Here is an 18,988-nt window from a genome sequence, read left to right as displayed (position 1 = left end):
ATCTTGAGCTTAGCCTGTGTTCGTTTTAGTGGAAAACACTATTGACGTTGATTTGCTACGACGGAATTAAAATGAGTTTTGTGTTTGCTTTAAAGGATTTGCGCGTAATTGAAAGTGCTGATTTGCGGGAGAATGAAATTTTCTTATCTTCCATCCACTGCGAAGATTTGCAACAATTCATGTCAATTCTCAATTTTATCCTTACAGTATTCATCACTTTTGAATGTAAAGATTTACACACATAAATTAATAATAATAATAATAATAATAATAATGGAATTTTAAAAATTATTTTTTATTTTTTTCTCTCTTTATAATAATTTTTACAATTATATATAATATTAATAATTATCATTTTATATTACTTTTACTACTAAGGGTATTTTGGTAATCTTCAATTTCTACCAATTAAACCATTTTTTTATCTGTCACATCGGTCAAATCCTACACTAATTCTCACAAACTTTACTTCCAAATCCATTCTCGCTCATCTCTAAATCCATTCAAACAAACAACAAAAAATTAACTCTCAAATCCCTTCAAATCCATCCACTTACTCTCCCTCAAATCATCTTCCCAAAGTGAACACACCCTTAAAGAAGTGATAAAGTGAGTTGGAAGATTAATGAAGATAATTCAAGACAAGGAAAGGTGTTAGATGTGTCTAATATGTCTTTCATCATAATTGTCTAATGAAATCTATTAGAATGATATATGTAGTTGTTAAAGTGATGCATATTCAAGACAAATGCAATGCAATTCATGATGAAAAAGATGCAAATTATTGATGAAGAAGAAGAAAGAAAAGAGAGATTCAGAGACTTACACGCAGAAGAAGAAGAACAATGTATTGATGCAGGGAAAGAAACCCCTTTTGTGTTTACCGTGAATTACAGAGAGGAAATGGAAAAATATTGAATGTGTATTGTGTTAACAAAGAAAGAAAACTAAAGATAATAAAAGGCTAAAAGAAGTGGGCCGAGCTTCCATAAGAAAGCCAATAAGATAACTTTCAAAATCCTTTGATGAAATTATCTACTCAATATCATCTTGAGGACCTTATATATTATATATATATCATTTAACACTGTAGGGACCTATTAGATCGTCTACTAAGCTGAACTTTGTACAAAATAAAGTTGTTATTAAAGTTATTATTCTGTCCAAGATTTAAGGGGATTTTTGACATTAGAAAACATTGTTATTCACTTTAAATATTCAACAGATACAACTTTCATTGTATCCTTGAATTTCTACAAATATTTTAATGTATAATAGAATAGAGTAATAAGAGCTGGAATTTGAACTTTGCAATTGAATGGTTATGGATCTCAAACGTAAAATTGTGAATTTGATAAGCAATTAAAGTCCATCTAGAATTGTTATAAAAGGTGAGCAACAACAAGCATCATCCTTCCATCACCGATTTATCCATCCCACCATCATCTCATCATCACCCATCACTTTACATATTAAGATGAACTTATAATGCATATATATGTAAAGATATATACAATATGAAATTTTGATCAATAATAAAACATGTTAAAAATTTCAGTTAATAATACGTGTTAAAAACTATATAGTGTCAAAATTTCTCTTAAGATGTAAGAAATTTTCTTCTTTCAGGAGAGAAGACAATGTGCTATATTACGTAAAATAATTTATTGTGAGGAAAGAACTCCTTCCATTTGTTTATTCTTCTATTTAAGTAAAAGTGTAAATCTTCATAAAATAACACTTAACTTATAAACACTTGGAATAATTAAAGTGTTGACATGTTCTCATTTGTAGGCATTTAGAATAGTGAGGAACTAAATGAATTAATTAATAGTAGCTTGATTGATTCAAACTTGTGCACTTGTTTGCTTAATAAAAAGGTAGAAGAATATATTGATACATACTTCATTAACGCTTGAAAATGAGTAAAGTATAACTAGTCTTAATCAACACTTGAAATGAAAGAGAGTCTTAACAAATTAATTTAAGTTTGTTCAATTTATTTGAGATTTTAGTTTATAAATTAATCGAATGATAATAATAAAATAACCGGTGAAGAATTTAACTATGAAAGAACTAGAGAATAAACTTGTTTTTTATATATCTGTTCTATTTATTTGTATTGTTTACTGTTTCCAAACCACACTCCTTTTGTTGTTATTTTATGTTTCTATCTATATTTTACTTTTATTAATTTTATCATTGAGAGATGACTTAGGTTAGTTAATCCTATCTATATTTGACTTTTATATATTTTATATGCATATGAATATTCATTTCTATGAACTAGACAATTAGTGCAATGTTGTAGTGCATTAGACCTATTGATACTTATCCGATTGTAAAGATGAAAGCAATCAATACTACTCAAGTTATATACACACTTTTTCTCACTAGAAAGGTTGATCATTTGAAGTTGTATGTAGAGTTAATTATCTCCTCTAGCTTTCTAAAATGAACATTAATAGTATTCCTTCTCGAATTTTAGTTGGTCTATAACATTTTGTCACATTTTTGCACGGAATTTGGTATTAACTTTCTTATTTTTCTTGAGTTGCTTTATACAGATTTCGAAGAAAGTAGCCATTGTAGAGTCATTTTTTACCATTGAGCAACTTCAACTTTTTAAGGCCTTTTCCTTCTTCTAAAGAGCTTGATAAAGATAGATGCATTAAATGCAACACTAAATGCTTTCTTTCTTCTTTACTCAACATTCTAATATCTAAATATACTTATCTTCTTCATAGGTATTGTGTATTACCTTATTTCATCTTAAACGACAATGTCATATATATATATATAGTAAATAGTTCTTCCAAAGTTCTTCTTTTGTTAAGAGAATTGGTAAAAAAAACTTTAATTCTTTGTTTAAAAGATCATTATGATGTGACTTATCCTTTGTTTGATAAATCTCTTTTATCAAATAAAAGAAATATACATTTTTTTACAACATAAAATAACATTTTATGTATTTTCATTTTTGTACTATGTTAGCTCACTTCTATGTGTTTTATTATTTGAAAGTATTTATGTAAAGACCTGAAAAATAGAGTGTTATGGAGCAGATAAGTGAATTAAAATAATGAGATAGATTCTTTTACTTTAAAATAATCTTACAATATAAATTGAATTTTTATAAACACACTTCTCATTATTCTAAGAACACTTCATTTATCTAGAACTCTATTCCTCAGAGTTCTCTGACTTCTCTCTACAAATTCTCTCTGCTGAGTTATCTGTTCAACGATCAGGAGGTGCCTAGGCGATCCTGGCGTTGAGGGCTTGGTTTTGGACCGATCAATTTCGTGTTCTTCAGCTGGTAAGTGGTTTCCACTGTTATACGTTTTCTGTGGACTGTGAACATGCACTGTTTCAGCTTTGCATGTGGTTAACAATTCTTCCTTCCATTTGCTAGCTCAATTTAGGTTCTAAGTGTTGTTATCTATCACCAATTGGTGAGTTGTAGGTTTCTGTTGAGTTCCCTTGCAGTGCAAGGTACGATTGGGGTATTTGTGAGCTGATTTGTTTGTCTCTGAGGTAAGGGGAGCTAACTACTGTTTTAATTTAATTGTATGAATGATATATATATATATATATATATATATATATATATATATATATATATATATATATATATGCTTAATATAGGTTGAGTTTTCTGTTTGAGGTACAATTCTGAGTTTGTAGAGAAAAGGAAATGTTATGTATTGAAGGGTGTAATATGTGAAAGTTAGTATGATGATGATGATGATCTGTTTGGATGAATTGAACTGTGTGATTGTTTATGTTAGAGGTAGTTTCATGTTGAAATCTGTTATAGTGGTGATCAAGTAATATGTGAAGTGGTTTGAGCTTGTTTAGTGTAAATTAGAGGAAGTGAGGTAGTGAATTTGAGTATTAGAGGTCAAGTGTTGTTAGAGGCTGCTGGAGTAGTTTAGACAGGTCATTTGTGATTTATTTGAGTCATCAAATTGGTTAAAATCAGGTTCAAAGTGGTCAATTAAGATTTGGGTCTCTAAGTTGATGAAATTGAGGTTTTAGAGTAGGATTTGATGCATACACACTTTAGATTGAAGATAAGAAGGTCTTGAATCATTTAGTCTAGTCCAATTAAGTATATACAACGAATTAGGAGTGTTAGAAGTTGGGAAAGTTGAATAGAATTGATAAAGAGGGGTTGAGTTGCATAATTATGCAGAATTTCGTTCTGCAGATTCGCTGTGCGAATGGATTCGCATAGGGAGTCACCTTGGCGAGGTGCTCTCTGCCAAGGCACTTGCATAGCGAATGGGTGTGTTGTGCGAGTGAAGTAAGAGGGTTGCTCTCTGTTTATAAATCCGCATAGCGAATCTAATCGTTATGCGACTGACAGGGGTCTGGAACCATTGTTCTTTTTATTCGAACAACGAGTGGGTCTCGCTTTGTGAGTGCTTGGGGAGTCAAGTCTCTATCTGAGGTTCTCGCATAGCGAGTTGGGACGCTATGCGAGGGGTTGGGGTCTGATGCATTTCACAGTTTATTCGCATAGCAAGTTTAGTCGCTATGCGAGAAATCAAGAGTAGTTGGTCTCTGTCTAAGGTTTTCGCAAGGCAAGTTCGGTCGCTGTGCGAGAAGCTTATAGCCTCGCTATGCGAAGGTGTGCGTTGTGCGGGAGGTGCATTTCTAGTTCAAGTTCTTGTGTGATATTATGTTGTTTTTATATGAATCAATGAGGGTTGTATGTAGTAAAGTGAAGTTGTAACATGTAATATCTGTGACTATTGTTATATGTTGTATTTTAAAGTATGTATAATGGACTAATTCCATGATCCTCAAGGAGAGGAGACATGGTGGTGCCCTATGTTGTGATTCAAAGTGGAATCTCTAGTTGAGATTCAAGTAAGTTTAGAATGGATGCAGGAGCTTAGTTTTGGGGGTTATCCTGAAACTCCAATGGTCTTTCATTCTCAAGTAGAGATGATTGATCCATGTCGTGAGGAGTAGCAGGAGGTCCTAGTCTTGGGTGCTTCCAGTATGACCCAAGGTGAGTGATAACGGACTAACCTCGTGAGTGTGGTAGGGTGAAACCCATTGGCAACGACTTTACAAAGCAGTAGAAGCCACCACGAGTGCACGACCCGCCATAGCTCGGCAATCATTCTAAGTCCGGACAGTCAAAGTCAGTGTGATGTTATGTGTGAAAGATTTAAGTGATGTGAATGGATAATATGCTTGTATGAATTTAATTGATTTGATGTATGATTAATTCTGTTTTAAACTAGCTTACCCTGTTGTATGCTTGTGTTTTGTATGATTCTGCTGTTTTTCTTCTGCGATGACCATCCTTTGGATGTGAGCAACAGAAGAAGAGGTTTCCCTGGAGCAAGCTTTGGATGAAGGTGATGCTGCTGAATAGTTGCCTTAGTTCAATAGAACCTTGTGTATAGTTTTGAGTCGGCTTTAGTCTGTGTATAAATTTTTAAATTTATAGTTGTTTTTGGATGACTGTAAAGATATCACTTTATGCTTTAGATTGATAACTGTATTACTTTATCATGCATGTTGCTTCTCTTTAATATAGTTTACACTATATATTTTGGGATGTTAGATATAAAATAAAATTGTATGATGTTGTATCATTTAAAAAAAAAAGATTACATATTTCATAATTTGTTATATGCTAAGTCATTCTCCTGATTATAATCATATTTTAACACTTAATTCCTTGTATATAATCTAAAATATTTTTTTTATAGAACTTAAACTTTCTTTTTTAAATTTATAAAACAATTTCTCACCCATTACATTTTATATATATATATATATATATATATATATATATATATATATAATGTTATTTAAGAAATATTATATTTTAAAAGGAGAAATTACATTTATTTCTTTTAAGGTTATATTAATGAATACTTACATTATTAAAAAATAAATATTTTGTAATAAGACAACATTTGTCAGGCCTCATTAAATGCACCCAAACCCCACCTGTTTAATCTCATTAAATGCGCCCCAAAACCCCTGCTCAGATGCATTAAAAACACACTCAAACTCTGATGCACTAACGCCAGGTGTCAAGAATGGAAGATTCGGAGGTCAGTTAGTGGAGTGCAGGTGTCGACAGGAGAGTGCACGACCGTTTGGACGTGGGGTAAACGAAAAATGATTTTTCTGAAAACCCTGCCCATTCTCTTCTGCACGCACCTTCTCCTTCCAAACTCTGACTTTCCATTTCCTCCTTCTTCTCTCTAGAAATTTCCCCTTCTCTCTACTGTAACTCACCTTTCTCTGCTCCGATCACCGTTCAGGCACCGTAGGAGTATTCCCGGTGTCCCAAGCTTCCTCTTAAACCGAACAAGTTTCAAGTTTGAGCTGATAAGTTTCTCTTCTTAGTCGTGCGTTCTTTTGTTACATGCAAGACCAGGTTCTGGTTGCATGCAGGGGTATAGTTTAAGTTACTTTTGATTCTCATGTGGTTCGGTTTAGTTGGAAGAGTTAAGTGATCGTGAGGGTAGAAGTTGTAGTTGACGAACCAAAGTTGCAGTCTGTAGGACGTTCTTTCACAAATCCAGGTAAGGGAAGCTTATTTAATTTAATCTGTATGTAGTTGTTGTGTATGAACGTCCGTTGGTTGAATGAATGAATATGATGCATGCTGGTTGATATTTATGATGATGGTTGATATGTATGAAGTATATGAATGTGAATATGAGTAATCATTTTGGAGTATGAATTGTTAATATGGATTCTATAAAGTATGTAAATTGATATTTGATGTGAAGTTATAAGGTTATAAACTGATGTGTTGAAACTTGAGTTGGAAATAAATGAAAATCTGAATATGAGATTCTCACTATGATAATGTACGTTCGTCCCCTATCGTTCGGTTTTTCTAGTAAACTGTTTTAAAATAAAATTCTTTCATTTGGAGAGAATTCTATTCGAGAACGAGCGTCCCCATGGGAAACACTAGGTTGGAGCGTTCGGCCCAACATAGTTGTATCCGGATATTCGAAATAAAGTAATACATATATATACCCTCGTACTAAGTAGTGCTCGGTCTTACACCTAGCGCTCGTACTGAGTAGTGCTCGATCTTACACCAAGCGCTCGTACTAATGTATAATCAATCTTGATAAAATAGCGTTCGTCCAACTTCAGTAATATTTCTTTTTCCATGTTCGGTCATTTACTGGCATTGGATTTCCGTATGTGAACTATTCTAAATATAGTCCTTAACATCTTGATTATTATTCTTGCATTGGATCCGACCTAAGGCCTCCATACTTGAATTATTCCTTAAGTATTGGTTTGAACTCAAGAGAGTCAGTTCATTTAACTGACTCACGTGGTAAATACCGTTCGTCACATATTTCACTATTTTACTAGCTCATTTCTTAAATCCAAAAGTAACTCTCTTAGTCTTATTCTGTTCTGAACGGGAGGATCATCGGTCTCGTTCTTATCGTTCGTCCTCGTTCTGAAGAGGGCTGAACGTTCGTTATTTAATGTCCTTGTAACTGATGATGAAAGTGATAATAAAGTGAAAGATTATAAAGGATGAATAGTATATGAGATGATTAAACGGTTGTGGATTTTGAACGAGCGTTTTGGGGAGGAACGACTCATGTATTGAATATTAGAATTGGTAAAGTATGACTGTGGTTATGCTAATGTTGGCAGTTCATCCTGATGTTCCATGAGTACTCATCCTCACGTAGAGGAGGGTAGGTCATGTGTGGGAACGGCAGGAGGTCCTAGTCCTTAGGGGTACTTTGGATAGGGCTAACCTCGGGTGGCAGCTGTTGAGTGTATCCCAGTTACTACATCACCCGGGTGCAAGAACGCTTGTAGCTACACAGATTCATATAGTCCGGACGGTCAGTCTAGTGAATAGGCGTTGCAATGATACTTATGTTGAAATGTTTCTTGAGTATTGGAATGTTTACTTTATATGTTGATGTATGAATTAAATTACATAAGCTTACCCTGTTGTTTTCTTGTGTTGTCTCGTCCATGTACGTCCGTCTTGTCAATTGCAATGATCATCCGTGTGGATGTGAGCAGAATGAGACGCATTGTTGGAAGAAGTGATTGAAGAAGAGAATCTGATGGACGTTGAAGTTAAGGCCGAACCTTAGGTCGCTCGGTTAATTTAGATGTTAGATGTTTCGTTTTGATCGTTCGGTAATTGTTTTGTAAAACCGTTCGATCCTGACTTTTTCTTATTTCTGTGAAATTGTAATTAACTCTGTACTTAACTCCGTTTGGTTTTAAACGTTTTATTAGTATAAGACTGAACTGTTTATTATGAAATGTAATCAACTCTATTATATGGTTTTATTTTTGTATTTTTGGGATGTTACAACATTCACCTATCTAATAATTTAAAAATAAATATTACTGACATATTTTATTTATAAATATAGTTTTTCAAAATTTTATAAATGATTTCTTAGTTTTTATATTTAAAAAAGTTACTTTTATTTGTCAGACATTTTATCTAAATTCTAATCAATAAAAATAAAATACAGAAAGTAGATATTGCTTCATTAAAAATATAGAATTATTCTTAAATAAAATACATGAAGTAGATATTGCTTCATTAAAAATATAGACATAAGTGTTATTCATTTATCAAGAAAGACCAATGCTTAGCAGGCAAAAACGTAACTTAACAAAAAAAATGTTAATATTTATTTTAAAATTAGAAAAATGGTGAGTGCCATTTAATCTTATTCTTAAAGGAGAAGTGTATACTTTTTCCAATTTTAAATGAAAAAAACGAATAGAAGAATATTAATATTTAATCAGAAGTAAGATATGTAAAATTAAGTTATGTATATTAGTATTCACTTAATGTTCTTATAAGCTTCTAGGGTTAAAAATAAAATAAAATCATAATAGTTGGTTAAAGTGAAATAGTCTTCCAAAATTGGAAGAAGGTCTAAGGTTTGGACAAAGACTCATGATAATTGACCCTTGGATAACTTTAAACTTTGTCTATTTGTAGAAAATACTATTGTTTATCAGTTTTTTGGTAAAATTGTTGAAAATATTATGTTGTCATTTCTTAGCCCATAGAAAAACAAAAAAAATCATACTATATATGGCCATCGGTTTTGTAAAACAAACAATTCTCAATTCATATTTAAAATTTTTGTATCAACTAGTCATTAAAAAAATATTAAAGGTAGAGTATATCTTCTAAGTATAATAATGTTTAGAAGACCTTTCTATTCTTCATGCATAATTATGTACCTTCTTGGTAAAATTCTACATTCTCATGTTGTAGATTAAAATAAGTTAAAATTACTAATTTGGCAGGAACAAACTTTATTTTCAGTGTATATAATTAGAAATGATCTCTTCTAACTTTTATATGTATTGTTTTAAATCTCTTTTAGGCATCCCAATATTTGAACCCTTGTTAGATATAGTTTATACCTTTATTTTAGTATTAAAAATAAAACTAAAATAAAATACCGTCAAACGGTTAGTATGTTAATTGTACAAATAAAAAAAATTATTTTAAGAATTAGTAATGTGGTTTAAATAATAAGATTTGTTTATCTTAATCTTAAAATCTTAAAATATAAATATAATTTTTATAGATGAGTTTATTATCTTAAATCACATTATTTTTCTAAAAACTCTTTTTTCTATAGCTTTTTTTTATAAGTTTTCTCACAATTTGTTTGTCTATTTGAATATTAGAGACGACAAAGTAATTCTTGAGGTGAATTCTTTATATTTATTCGATCAGTTTTTTAGATAAAGTAAGTTAATATTATGCTCCTTTATTTGGTCTGTTTTGTCTTCCTTTACATGTGAAACATTCAAGGTCGTATGTCATGTTTGAGTTTTCTAGCTGTTCGGTTATTCTCCAAGTAAGGAAAACTAATTATCTTGTTTTTAAGTTTTTGGTGCTTTGAAAATATGAGTTTGCATGTTTAAGTTGCGTGAAATTGATTGAATTGCTGATATTGGTGTTTGAACATGTCGAAAATTTGTGTGTTACATGATTATGTTTCTTGTAATTGAATTGGTGATAAGTGGAGAAACTTAGAATCTGATCATTTGAGCAAGATGGTATGCATTTTGACATTGAAAATTGTTTTTGAACTAAGCACTAAGTCAGGAATATCAATTTGATAATATGAACATGTCCCTAGTTTTCCAAATCACAAGATTGTATCTATTGTTTTTTGGTATGGCTTTGAGCGTAAGCTTGATTATGCAAGTCTGAAAGCATTTTTGCTCCAAACCGTTGAGCGCCCTTTCTCACTGTGAGCAACCATTTTTGCGAATGGTCTGGCGTTAAGTGGTGGCAAGGCACCACTGAGTGCCACTTGAAACCATTTTAATTCTAGGTCACTGAGTGACAAAATGACGTCGCTGAGTAAGATGTTTTGCAAGAAAATTGGCGTTGAGTGTCAAGACTGATGCTGAGCACTGCCTTTTGCAAAAGGTTTGACATTGAGCATTAGGACTGTCGTTGAGTGCTCTTTTCTGTGAGAGTTCTTACAATGTGCGCCAATATGTATTTTTGTGATTTTCTGATCCTTTGTTTTGTTTAAGGTGTTTTCACCATGATTTCTATGCATGTTTAATATGGATTGTGATGTTTCATTGATTAATAACATGGTTGAGAATATGTATGGTGAATGTTATGAAAAGAATTTCAAAGAGAAGTTTTTTGTAATGGTTTCAATAGTGTATATATTGATGTATGAATTTCGTATTGGGACTTATCTCGACACTTTAATAACCATCCAATCTCAAGTAGAAAAGGGTGATGTATGTGGTGAGAGGAGTAAAAAGTCTCAGTATAGGAGTTTTACCTTGACCAAAGACAGGAACAAACTAAACTTGTATGTGGTAGGGTAAAACCCATTAATAATGACTCTCTAGAGTAGTAAAGATCACCAATGCATAACTCCTCAGAGTCTCATGTCTTAGGATTGGTTGATGTGAATGTTGTTTGTGTTAATATCTCTATAAATGTTGTATGATTGTCTTCTTAGTACATTAGCTTACACTTTCATCTTTTTTGTTTGTCTGTTTATTTTTTTTTGTTTGCAATTATTACTTTAATAGTGTGAGCAGATAATAATATTTTGGTAGATCCTGTACGAGATAGGAATAATGTTGAAGGGTTGAGTTAGGCCGTTTAATTCCTATCTATACTAGTTTTTGAAAAATAATATTATATTTTTTATTTGGTATAATATTACTGATTTGTATAAAACTTTTATTGATATATTCAAGATAACTTTAATAACATTTTTATATTTGTTGGAGTTATTTACTTTTTATTAATAGTTGAATACTATTTAACATGTGAGAGGTTATAGATTTGGGAATAAACTTAAATTCTCTATTGAATTTATGGTCTAAATCTTCAAAATATATATAGATATACTAAATTTTTATTTTAAAAATATATTAATTTTTCTAATATACTGATATTTTAAAAATTCAGTAAAAATAATAAAAAAGATTCAATAAAAAATCTGAGCTCGAGAATGAATTATGTAAAATCTGCATGTTAAATCACTAAACTAAAAGTGTTTAAATATTTTGTTATGAGAATTATTTATGGAATGATTCAACTACTGGAAAAACTTTCCAAATCCTTGCTCACCTCCCTCATTTCTCTCAATCCGTTCTCTTTCATCTCTTTTATTTCTGTCATTTACGCTAGTCTCAGTTGAAAAAAAAAAATCAGAAATACTCGCCTAACCCTAATCTACATTCCTCACTTATCCAATTTGGTTTTTCTCTCATCAACATATTCTTCCTCATCCACACATAGCAACCCGCGACACCGCAATTTGTTACTCTTGCTTTGTTTGTTCATTTGTTTTTCAGTTTAATAACAAAATAATTGATGATATTGATGTTAATTTTTGATTGAAGATCTGTGTTATATATTTTCCTTCTGATTATTATTAAATTTCGTTTTTAAATTTTAGAATTAAGAACTTAGATTACGATTAACAAATCCATATATATATATATATATATATATATATATATATATTTATTGTAATTACAACTAACTAACACCCTTGGCATGTAATTAATGGTAACCATCATCATAGTTTAAGTTTTAATTATTTTAAGAGAATAAACAAGAATAAAAATAACTTTAAAGTGAATAAATTTTAGTTTTGTAATATAATTTAGAATTATCGGTTTTTTAAAATAAAAAAATTATAATAAAAACTATAAGTTTAATTTTAGACTTTTAAATTAAAAAATAAATACAATGATTTAAATAAAATATATATTATTTTGGGTGGTTTAAAATTGTTTATTAATGAAAAAATATTATTTTTATGTGTATGATGATAATAAAATGTTTGGATATTAAAAAAATTCAAATAATTTTTAAATATGTTTAATAATACATAGAAAAGTTAAGATTATTTCAAATGTAAGACGATTAAAACATATATTTTATATTATAAATTGGGTGATAAAATGTTGAAAATGATTAATAATAATTCTGTTTAAATTAAAGATTTTAAAATTGAAATTAAAATTATTAAAATGAGTTTACATAGGAAATGCTTATAAGTGTTTGAATTTTTTCGTTAATATAAATTTAATACAATTATATTTTAATTTATTTTATGTTTTTAATTATATTTTTTAAATTACTTTAAAAAAAATCAATAGTAATAATAATAATAAGATTAATAAGAGAAGAAAAGTTTGAAGATTATATATTTTTCTCTACCTTTGATTCCATTTATTTACTGCTATTATAATAGTAACAAAGTTTATTATTGATTATATTACAAAATCAGTATCACGAAATCAAAATTATTTTACCCTTCAAGTTTTTTTTGAAGTCTATTAAAATCTAATCTCAATGTTTTTAACCAGTTATTTTAAACTACTCTTTGATATAATATTTTTAATTCTTAATATAATTTTTTAAATTACATTTATATTTAAATTTTTTTATGTTTTATTACAATTTTTAAAATCCTTTAAAATATTTACAAAATAAAAATTTATTAATCTTTAAATTATTTTTAATTTTTATTCTTTCAAAAAAAATTAAAATTAAATTTCAATGTTTTTAATTAACTATTTTAAATTTGTTTCCTATATTTTTAATTATAATTTCTAGTATTTTTAATTTTTCTCTCCTTTTTTAAATTAAAAAAACCAAAAGATATTTTCCGAATTCCATCCTTTAAAACCAAATTTAGAAGGATTTTCGAAATGAAGATTAAAAAGAATTAGTTGAGGAAGACAAATTCTCAATTATTATTACCCTAAAAAATCCATTTAGAGAAATACTATTTCATTTTGTATTCAATTGAAGAATACATTTTTATAAATACTTATTATTGCTGAATATTATGTTTCAAATTTTTGTATTTATATTTATTAGAGTTGTAATTGATCTTGCAGATTTTAAGAAAAAAAAAATACGTTGACCCTTGAGAAATATAACGTGTACACTAAACAAGGATATTAGAGCAGATATTAAATATGCAGATTAAAATATAAGGTTTAATGATTTAAGCATACACAATAACTACAGAATTATACATATTTATCGAAATCATATATTTACATAGTCACGGTAGAATGTGTATTTATAGAAACTATATAATTATAGTATATATAGAAATTATTATTTTCTACGTCTAAAAAATTAAAGCATTTTCTTAATTTGGAAGTAGAGTGTTTTTTAGTTAAAAAATTTTACACTCAAAATTAAAAACGGAACAGCGTCCGTTCGGAATTCTGACTGTCCTTAGTCTGTTTGTCGTGCATAACTGACTGACCCTCTGTCAACTCAAACGGCCACACATTCAAAACAGGTTCCCCACCTTAACCGGTCAAACTCGGCGTCGTTTCGATAATCCCATAAAGCCCACGTTTCTAATCGTCTGCATACGCACCCACACAAATTCCCTAATCTAACCAATTAAAAAACAGTTTCCACTAACAAACTCCACTGCTTTTTCTACACGTGGAGGTAACCACCGTAACCGAATACGCCCCCACGCACAAGATCGCACGATATTTTCTTTCCCAGAGCGTGAAGAGTCACCACCCTGCAAGCATTTTCGACATTTCTTTCTCTTCTCTCTCTCTTTGGAATCTTCCTTCTGCGCGGAACCCTAACTCTGTTATGTACCTACCCATTATTTAATTGGGTCGTTTTTATAATTGGGGTTGCCGGCTTGACCAATCAATCATTTCGGGTTGGAGGAACAAGAGGAGTGAGGGGTTCACTTTTACGGTTTTTAATTAGGGTTCTTTGTCTTGTGCCGATCTTGTCATTTCTTGATTCTCTGATATTGATGCAAATTTTGGGTCTGGTGGGTGATTGTTAAATCAAATCCGCGGAAAGTATTGTTTTTTTTTTCCTTCCTCTGGGGTCGTGGAATGGATTTGGGGGTTTCTGATGAGATGTTAGGCACTTTTGTGCCTATAGTAGTTTACTGGATTTATTCTGGGATTTACGTTGTTTTGGGGTCGTTTGCTGAAAGTTATCGGTTACATTCGAAGCAGGAAGAGGACGAAAAAAATTTGGTGTCAAAGGGTGCTGTGGTTAAAGGTGTTCTTCTTCAACAACTAGTTCAGGCCGTGGTTGCAACCCTCTTGTTTGCGGTAAGTTTTTCGAGGTGTGATAAGTTTGCAGTTTCTTTCTTTTTGTAAATGATTTTTCTACGAGAAGATGCATTAATGAAGTCAATCTTGCATTGCCGAAACGGCTTTTAAGACGTTTAATTGCTCAACACGTTTATGTTTTGGCTCCTTTATGCCTTTTGGGTAATGCTAGACGCTATGCACAAGACAAACTGTTTTCGTTCCTTTTTGGTTGGTTGTGTTTATTACTTCACTAGTAACACTCCTTTACAAAGATTTTGTGTGCTTGATCTAGTATGGTGTGCAATAATGATATTGTTTTTTTCTATTATTGATTATGATAAGGTTTGATTGCTATTTGGCATATGTGAGTTTAGTACTCTATTCTCCATTAGAGGTTGAACATTTATTGCGTGTGTGGTTGAATTGTTGTTTGACCTGTGTGTTTATCATAGGCTACTTCATAAGGGATAGTTTGTGGCTATAGTTACTTTAATGGGTTATTCTTGGAGCCTTTTCTTAATGGTAGTAAATATGCTATTAGCCCAAAACGAGTTTCTTACCTTCAAAAAAGATAACGTGTGCTGAGCTCCAGAGAAAAAAGTTTCTTTGAGGGGTGGATGGTGTTGGTTTTGCCCCGATTGAGCAAAAGATTTAGAAAATCGGTTAAGGTAGATCGAATTAGATTGCATTATTTTTAGTCCAGTGAAAAGTAGAAGAGAGACTAAAACAGGGTTAAGGCCTAATAGTTGTTTGGTGGAAGGAAAACAAAATTCGTTTCATTTAATCATGAATACTTAGAGTCATTATTCGATGAATGATTAGAATCTATTTGATTGGTCATAAATTATAAAATATTTATCATTTGTTAAGTTTATAATGAAATCATTTATAGTTGTATTAAATGAGGAAATAAGGGAATGTAATTGTGTCGTATTTTTACAGCATAAATAACATGTTTGAAAAAGCTTATGACAGCATAATAAGTTCTTTATAAAGATATAAAATAAATTCTTAAAAAATCGTAATATTTGGAACATTAGTTGACATTTAATAACTTTTTTTTCTCTGAAAAATAAATTATTTTCATGATCTGAAAATTTGTAGCTTATGATTATTTTCTAACAGCCTTTTCCCTTTTAGCTTGAAACACACTCTTATGTAAAACTGAAGTTTTTTTTTTCTTTACATTTAAACAAAATTAATTATTTTAGAACTACCCTTTTAGCAAACTTACCCTACGGAAACTGATTTTTTATTATAATTGATTAATGAAATTATTAAATTTTCACAGTTGTCCAATCACATCCGATAATTTTATAAGCAGAAGAGATATATAATTGTATTCAGTATTATGAAAGAAAGTTAAAGTATTCCCTACTCCCTCTGCCCCTGCTAACCTTAATCTTTCTTGAGTAAAGAAACACATTAAACAAAATAATCCAGCTTTAATGAAACTGTTTGCTTATTGCATGGTTGTCCGAGCTCTGGGGCATGTATGCATTAAACACTTTGAGGAGAAATTTTGTTGTTCATAGTAGGTTTATCTTTAGTAGTATTGCTTCTTGTGGTCTCATCCCTAAAATATTCTTTGATACTACAATAAATTCTCTTAGACAGAAAAATTACCAGTTTATGGAGTGTTCTGTTCTGTGAAATTTTATCACGTAATTCATTGATCCAATTGTAGCTTTTGTGTATAATATAGGACATGTGATTGGTTCTGGATAACAAAATTGTAATTGATTTTTGTTAATTGTGTAGCTGACAGGAAGTGATAACCAAAATACGACCAGCCAGAATACTTCTCTACTTGTTTTAGCAAGACAATTTGTTACTGCTATGCTTGTAATGGACGCATGGCAATACTTCATGCACAGATACATGCATCACAACAAGTTCCTATACAAACATATCCACTCTCTGCATCACAGACTCATTGTACCCTATTCATATGGAGCTCTATACAATCACCCTGTGGAGGGGCTTCTGAATGACACTGTTGGTGGTGCTTTATCGTTCTTAGTCTCCGGGATGAGTCCTCGAGCCTCCATTTTCTTCTTCTCGTTTGCCACCATTAAAACTGTTGATGATCACTGTGGGTTATTGCTCCCCGGAAACCTTTTCCATATATTTTTCAAAAACAACTCGGCCTATCATGATGTACACCATCAACTCTATGGAAACAAGTACAACTTCTCACAGCCATTCTTCATCATGTGGGACAGAATCTTGGGTACCTACATGCCATACACATTGGAGGAGAGGGAAGGTGGTGGTTTTGAAACTAAACCTTGCAAAGATTACAAGGATGATTAACTTTTTAGCTTGATGAGCATCCTTTATCTGTACTAGTATCCTTTTCTCCGGTATGAGCAGCACTGCCACAGTAATCATGTGATGCCTGTATATACATATGATGTGTCCTGTTCTATATTTTTATTTTTGTTTCCCCTATGTCCATACTAGATAGACATAATAAAGGAAATTGAGGTGCTACCTATTACCATTTGATTTTCACCCTTGTATTGCTTGCTGCTACACTCATAGTTATACCTTGTATCCCTCATGTCTTACAATGTTTAACTTGCCTACGAATGCCATCTTTGATGTCCTAATACTTAATCTGTCTTGCTGAATTTTCTGTCTGGTTCTATTTTTTTAGCACGGTTATTTAATGAATATTGCATCTGTAAAATGGACCTCTGTCTAATCATGTACAGGGTGGACTCCTTCATTTTGATGATTGAATGAGATAGGTGAATGTATCTGCTAACCATTTGTATTCTAGCGAACTCTTAATTGTTTTTGGGGGGAAAATGCCAAATTTGCTTAAGCTTCTTCTTTGTCAAGTTATTGAGCTGTCTCACCCTATAGGCACAACATTCAACAATATTTTTTATGTCTTTTGTTTCCTTTCTACTTTTTTCTCGCAAGAGACACTCTTTTGAAAAACAAGATTTAGAATATATTCATGGAATAATCCAGGTTTAAAATTATTTAAAATTTATACAAGAGCCGCTATAAAACAAATGTTGGTTAGTAACATAAGGAAGGGTTTTGGTATTATAACACCAAGGAGTGGTGCAAACAGTCTTCCTTAAACAGAAGAATCGTTCTCTTCAAAGGAAAGTTGACAATTTTCATCCTTTTTTTTATCCATGGTCTTTTGTTCCCTTTGTCATAACCACTGCTCAATTTTTTCTTGTTTTCGTTATACTTGTGTTGAAGGAATCCCATGTTTAAAAACAAAATATTAATGGACACTGAAAAGGTGCATCAATAGGTGTAAACAAAGTGTGCAATAGATCTAAACAAAACTAATGTGTATGCGTATCATTGCCCTTAAGAAAAGCGAATCCAATTTGATTTTAGAATAACTACCATTTATTTATTTTAAATTAAATTTAATATTTCACGTTTTGAAAAAATAAAGTAAATATTTTACTAGAATAATATGTTGATATTTAAATTTCATGTTCTAAAATTTTAACCTTAATTTAAAGAGATAAGGGAAGAAAAGGGAATGAAAGGACAATCAATCACTCTCTTACTCTTTTTCTATTATTATAGTTATTAGGTTTAATTAGAATTCTTACTCTTTTTCTATTATTATATGTTTAGGTAACAACGTATAAGTTCAAACTTCTTTCTCTGAGGATCTCTTGTTCTTTGGTGATACAACCCTACCATTCACCTTTTCTGGAAAGCATCACAATAACTCTATTTAAAATATATAAGTACTCAATTGTGTAAAAAAAGTATAGATAAACAATTAATTATACGTGTAAATATATGAATCAAATTACAAACTAAGCTTAATTATTATGACGATAATCATTGTCTTCAGATATAGTTACGGCCATCACCTCATCATTGTTTTCACTTTTACCATCATTATTGTTGACACTACTCTCATATATATCGTTACTGCATAGTCATTTTTATTATAACAAGAGAAAAATAAACAACATATAGCGAAGAGCCTAATAAATCAAAAGTTCAAGCAAATGTGTTATGTTATATGATGAATGGTGGTATAAGTAAGAGTCGTTAGTGAAGTACTTACGATTAAAAATGTTTCTATTTGAGGGAATATATTGATGTGTACAGACTCATACTTGATGGAGAGATTATTGAAAATTTAAGTGTGTAACTAAGCTTCATATTAAGTTAAAATAAGAACGTTAAGAAATATGTAAGAAAAAATACTCTTAAATTCATTATTTTAATGTTTTGGGTTAGAAATAATATTAATTATGAATCTTATTAAAATTATATCTTTCTATACATATCATAAATCTCTTTATCATATCATTTCGAACTAAGTTTTTACTTTATTATTCGAAGAAGAAATTGAATGATGAATAGA

The 18,988-nt window shown here is 30.6% G+C and overlaps 1 protein-coding gene across 1 annotated transcript; it reads left to right on the top strand.

Annotated features, from left to right (window-relative positions):
- Positions 1-14,080: 14,080 nt before the first annotated feature.
- Positions 14,081-17,255, top strand: LOC124833414 (sphinganine C4-monooxygenase 1-like). The gene is made up of 2 exons (XM_047307901.2): positions 14,081-14,637; positions 16,381-17,255. Exons 1-2 carry the CDS (start codon positions 14,413-14,415, stop codon positions 16,933-16,935), a joined length of 780 nt encoding a protein of 259 aa, XP_047163857.1. The 5' UTR covers positions 14,081-14,412; the 3' UTR covers positions 16,936-17,255.
- Positions 17,256-18,988: the final 1,733 nt, after the last annotated feature.

Source organism: Vigna umbellata, chromosome 3 (genome assembly GCF_029865625.1).
Source record: "Vigna umbellata cultivar VRB3 chromosome 3, Vumbellata_1.0, whole genome shotgun sequence".
In the NCBI taxonomy this organism is placed as follows: Eukaryota; Viridiplantae; Streptophyta; class Magnoliopsida; order Fabales; family Fabaceae; genus Vigna; species Vigna umbellata.
This window is presented reverse-complemented; position numbering and strand designations above follow the sequence as displayed.

Bases quoted from the DNA above. Each gene is read 5' to 3' on its own strand.
- LOC124833414 (XM_047307901.2), top strand. From the start codon at position 14,413: ATGGATTTGGGGGTTTCTGATGAGATGTTAGGCACTTTTGTGCCTATA. The intron at 14,638-16,380 runs GTAAGTTTTTCG...TTAATTGTGTAG, and splicing joins TTGCAACCCTCTTGTTTGCG to CTGACAGGAAGTGATAACCA.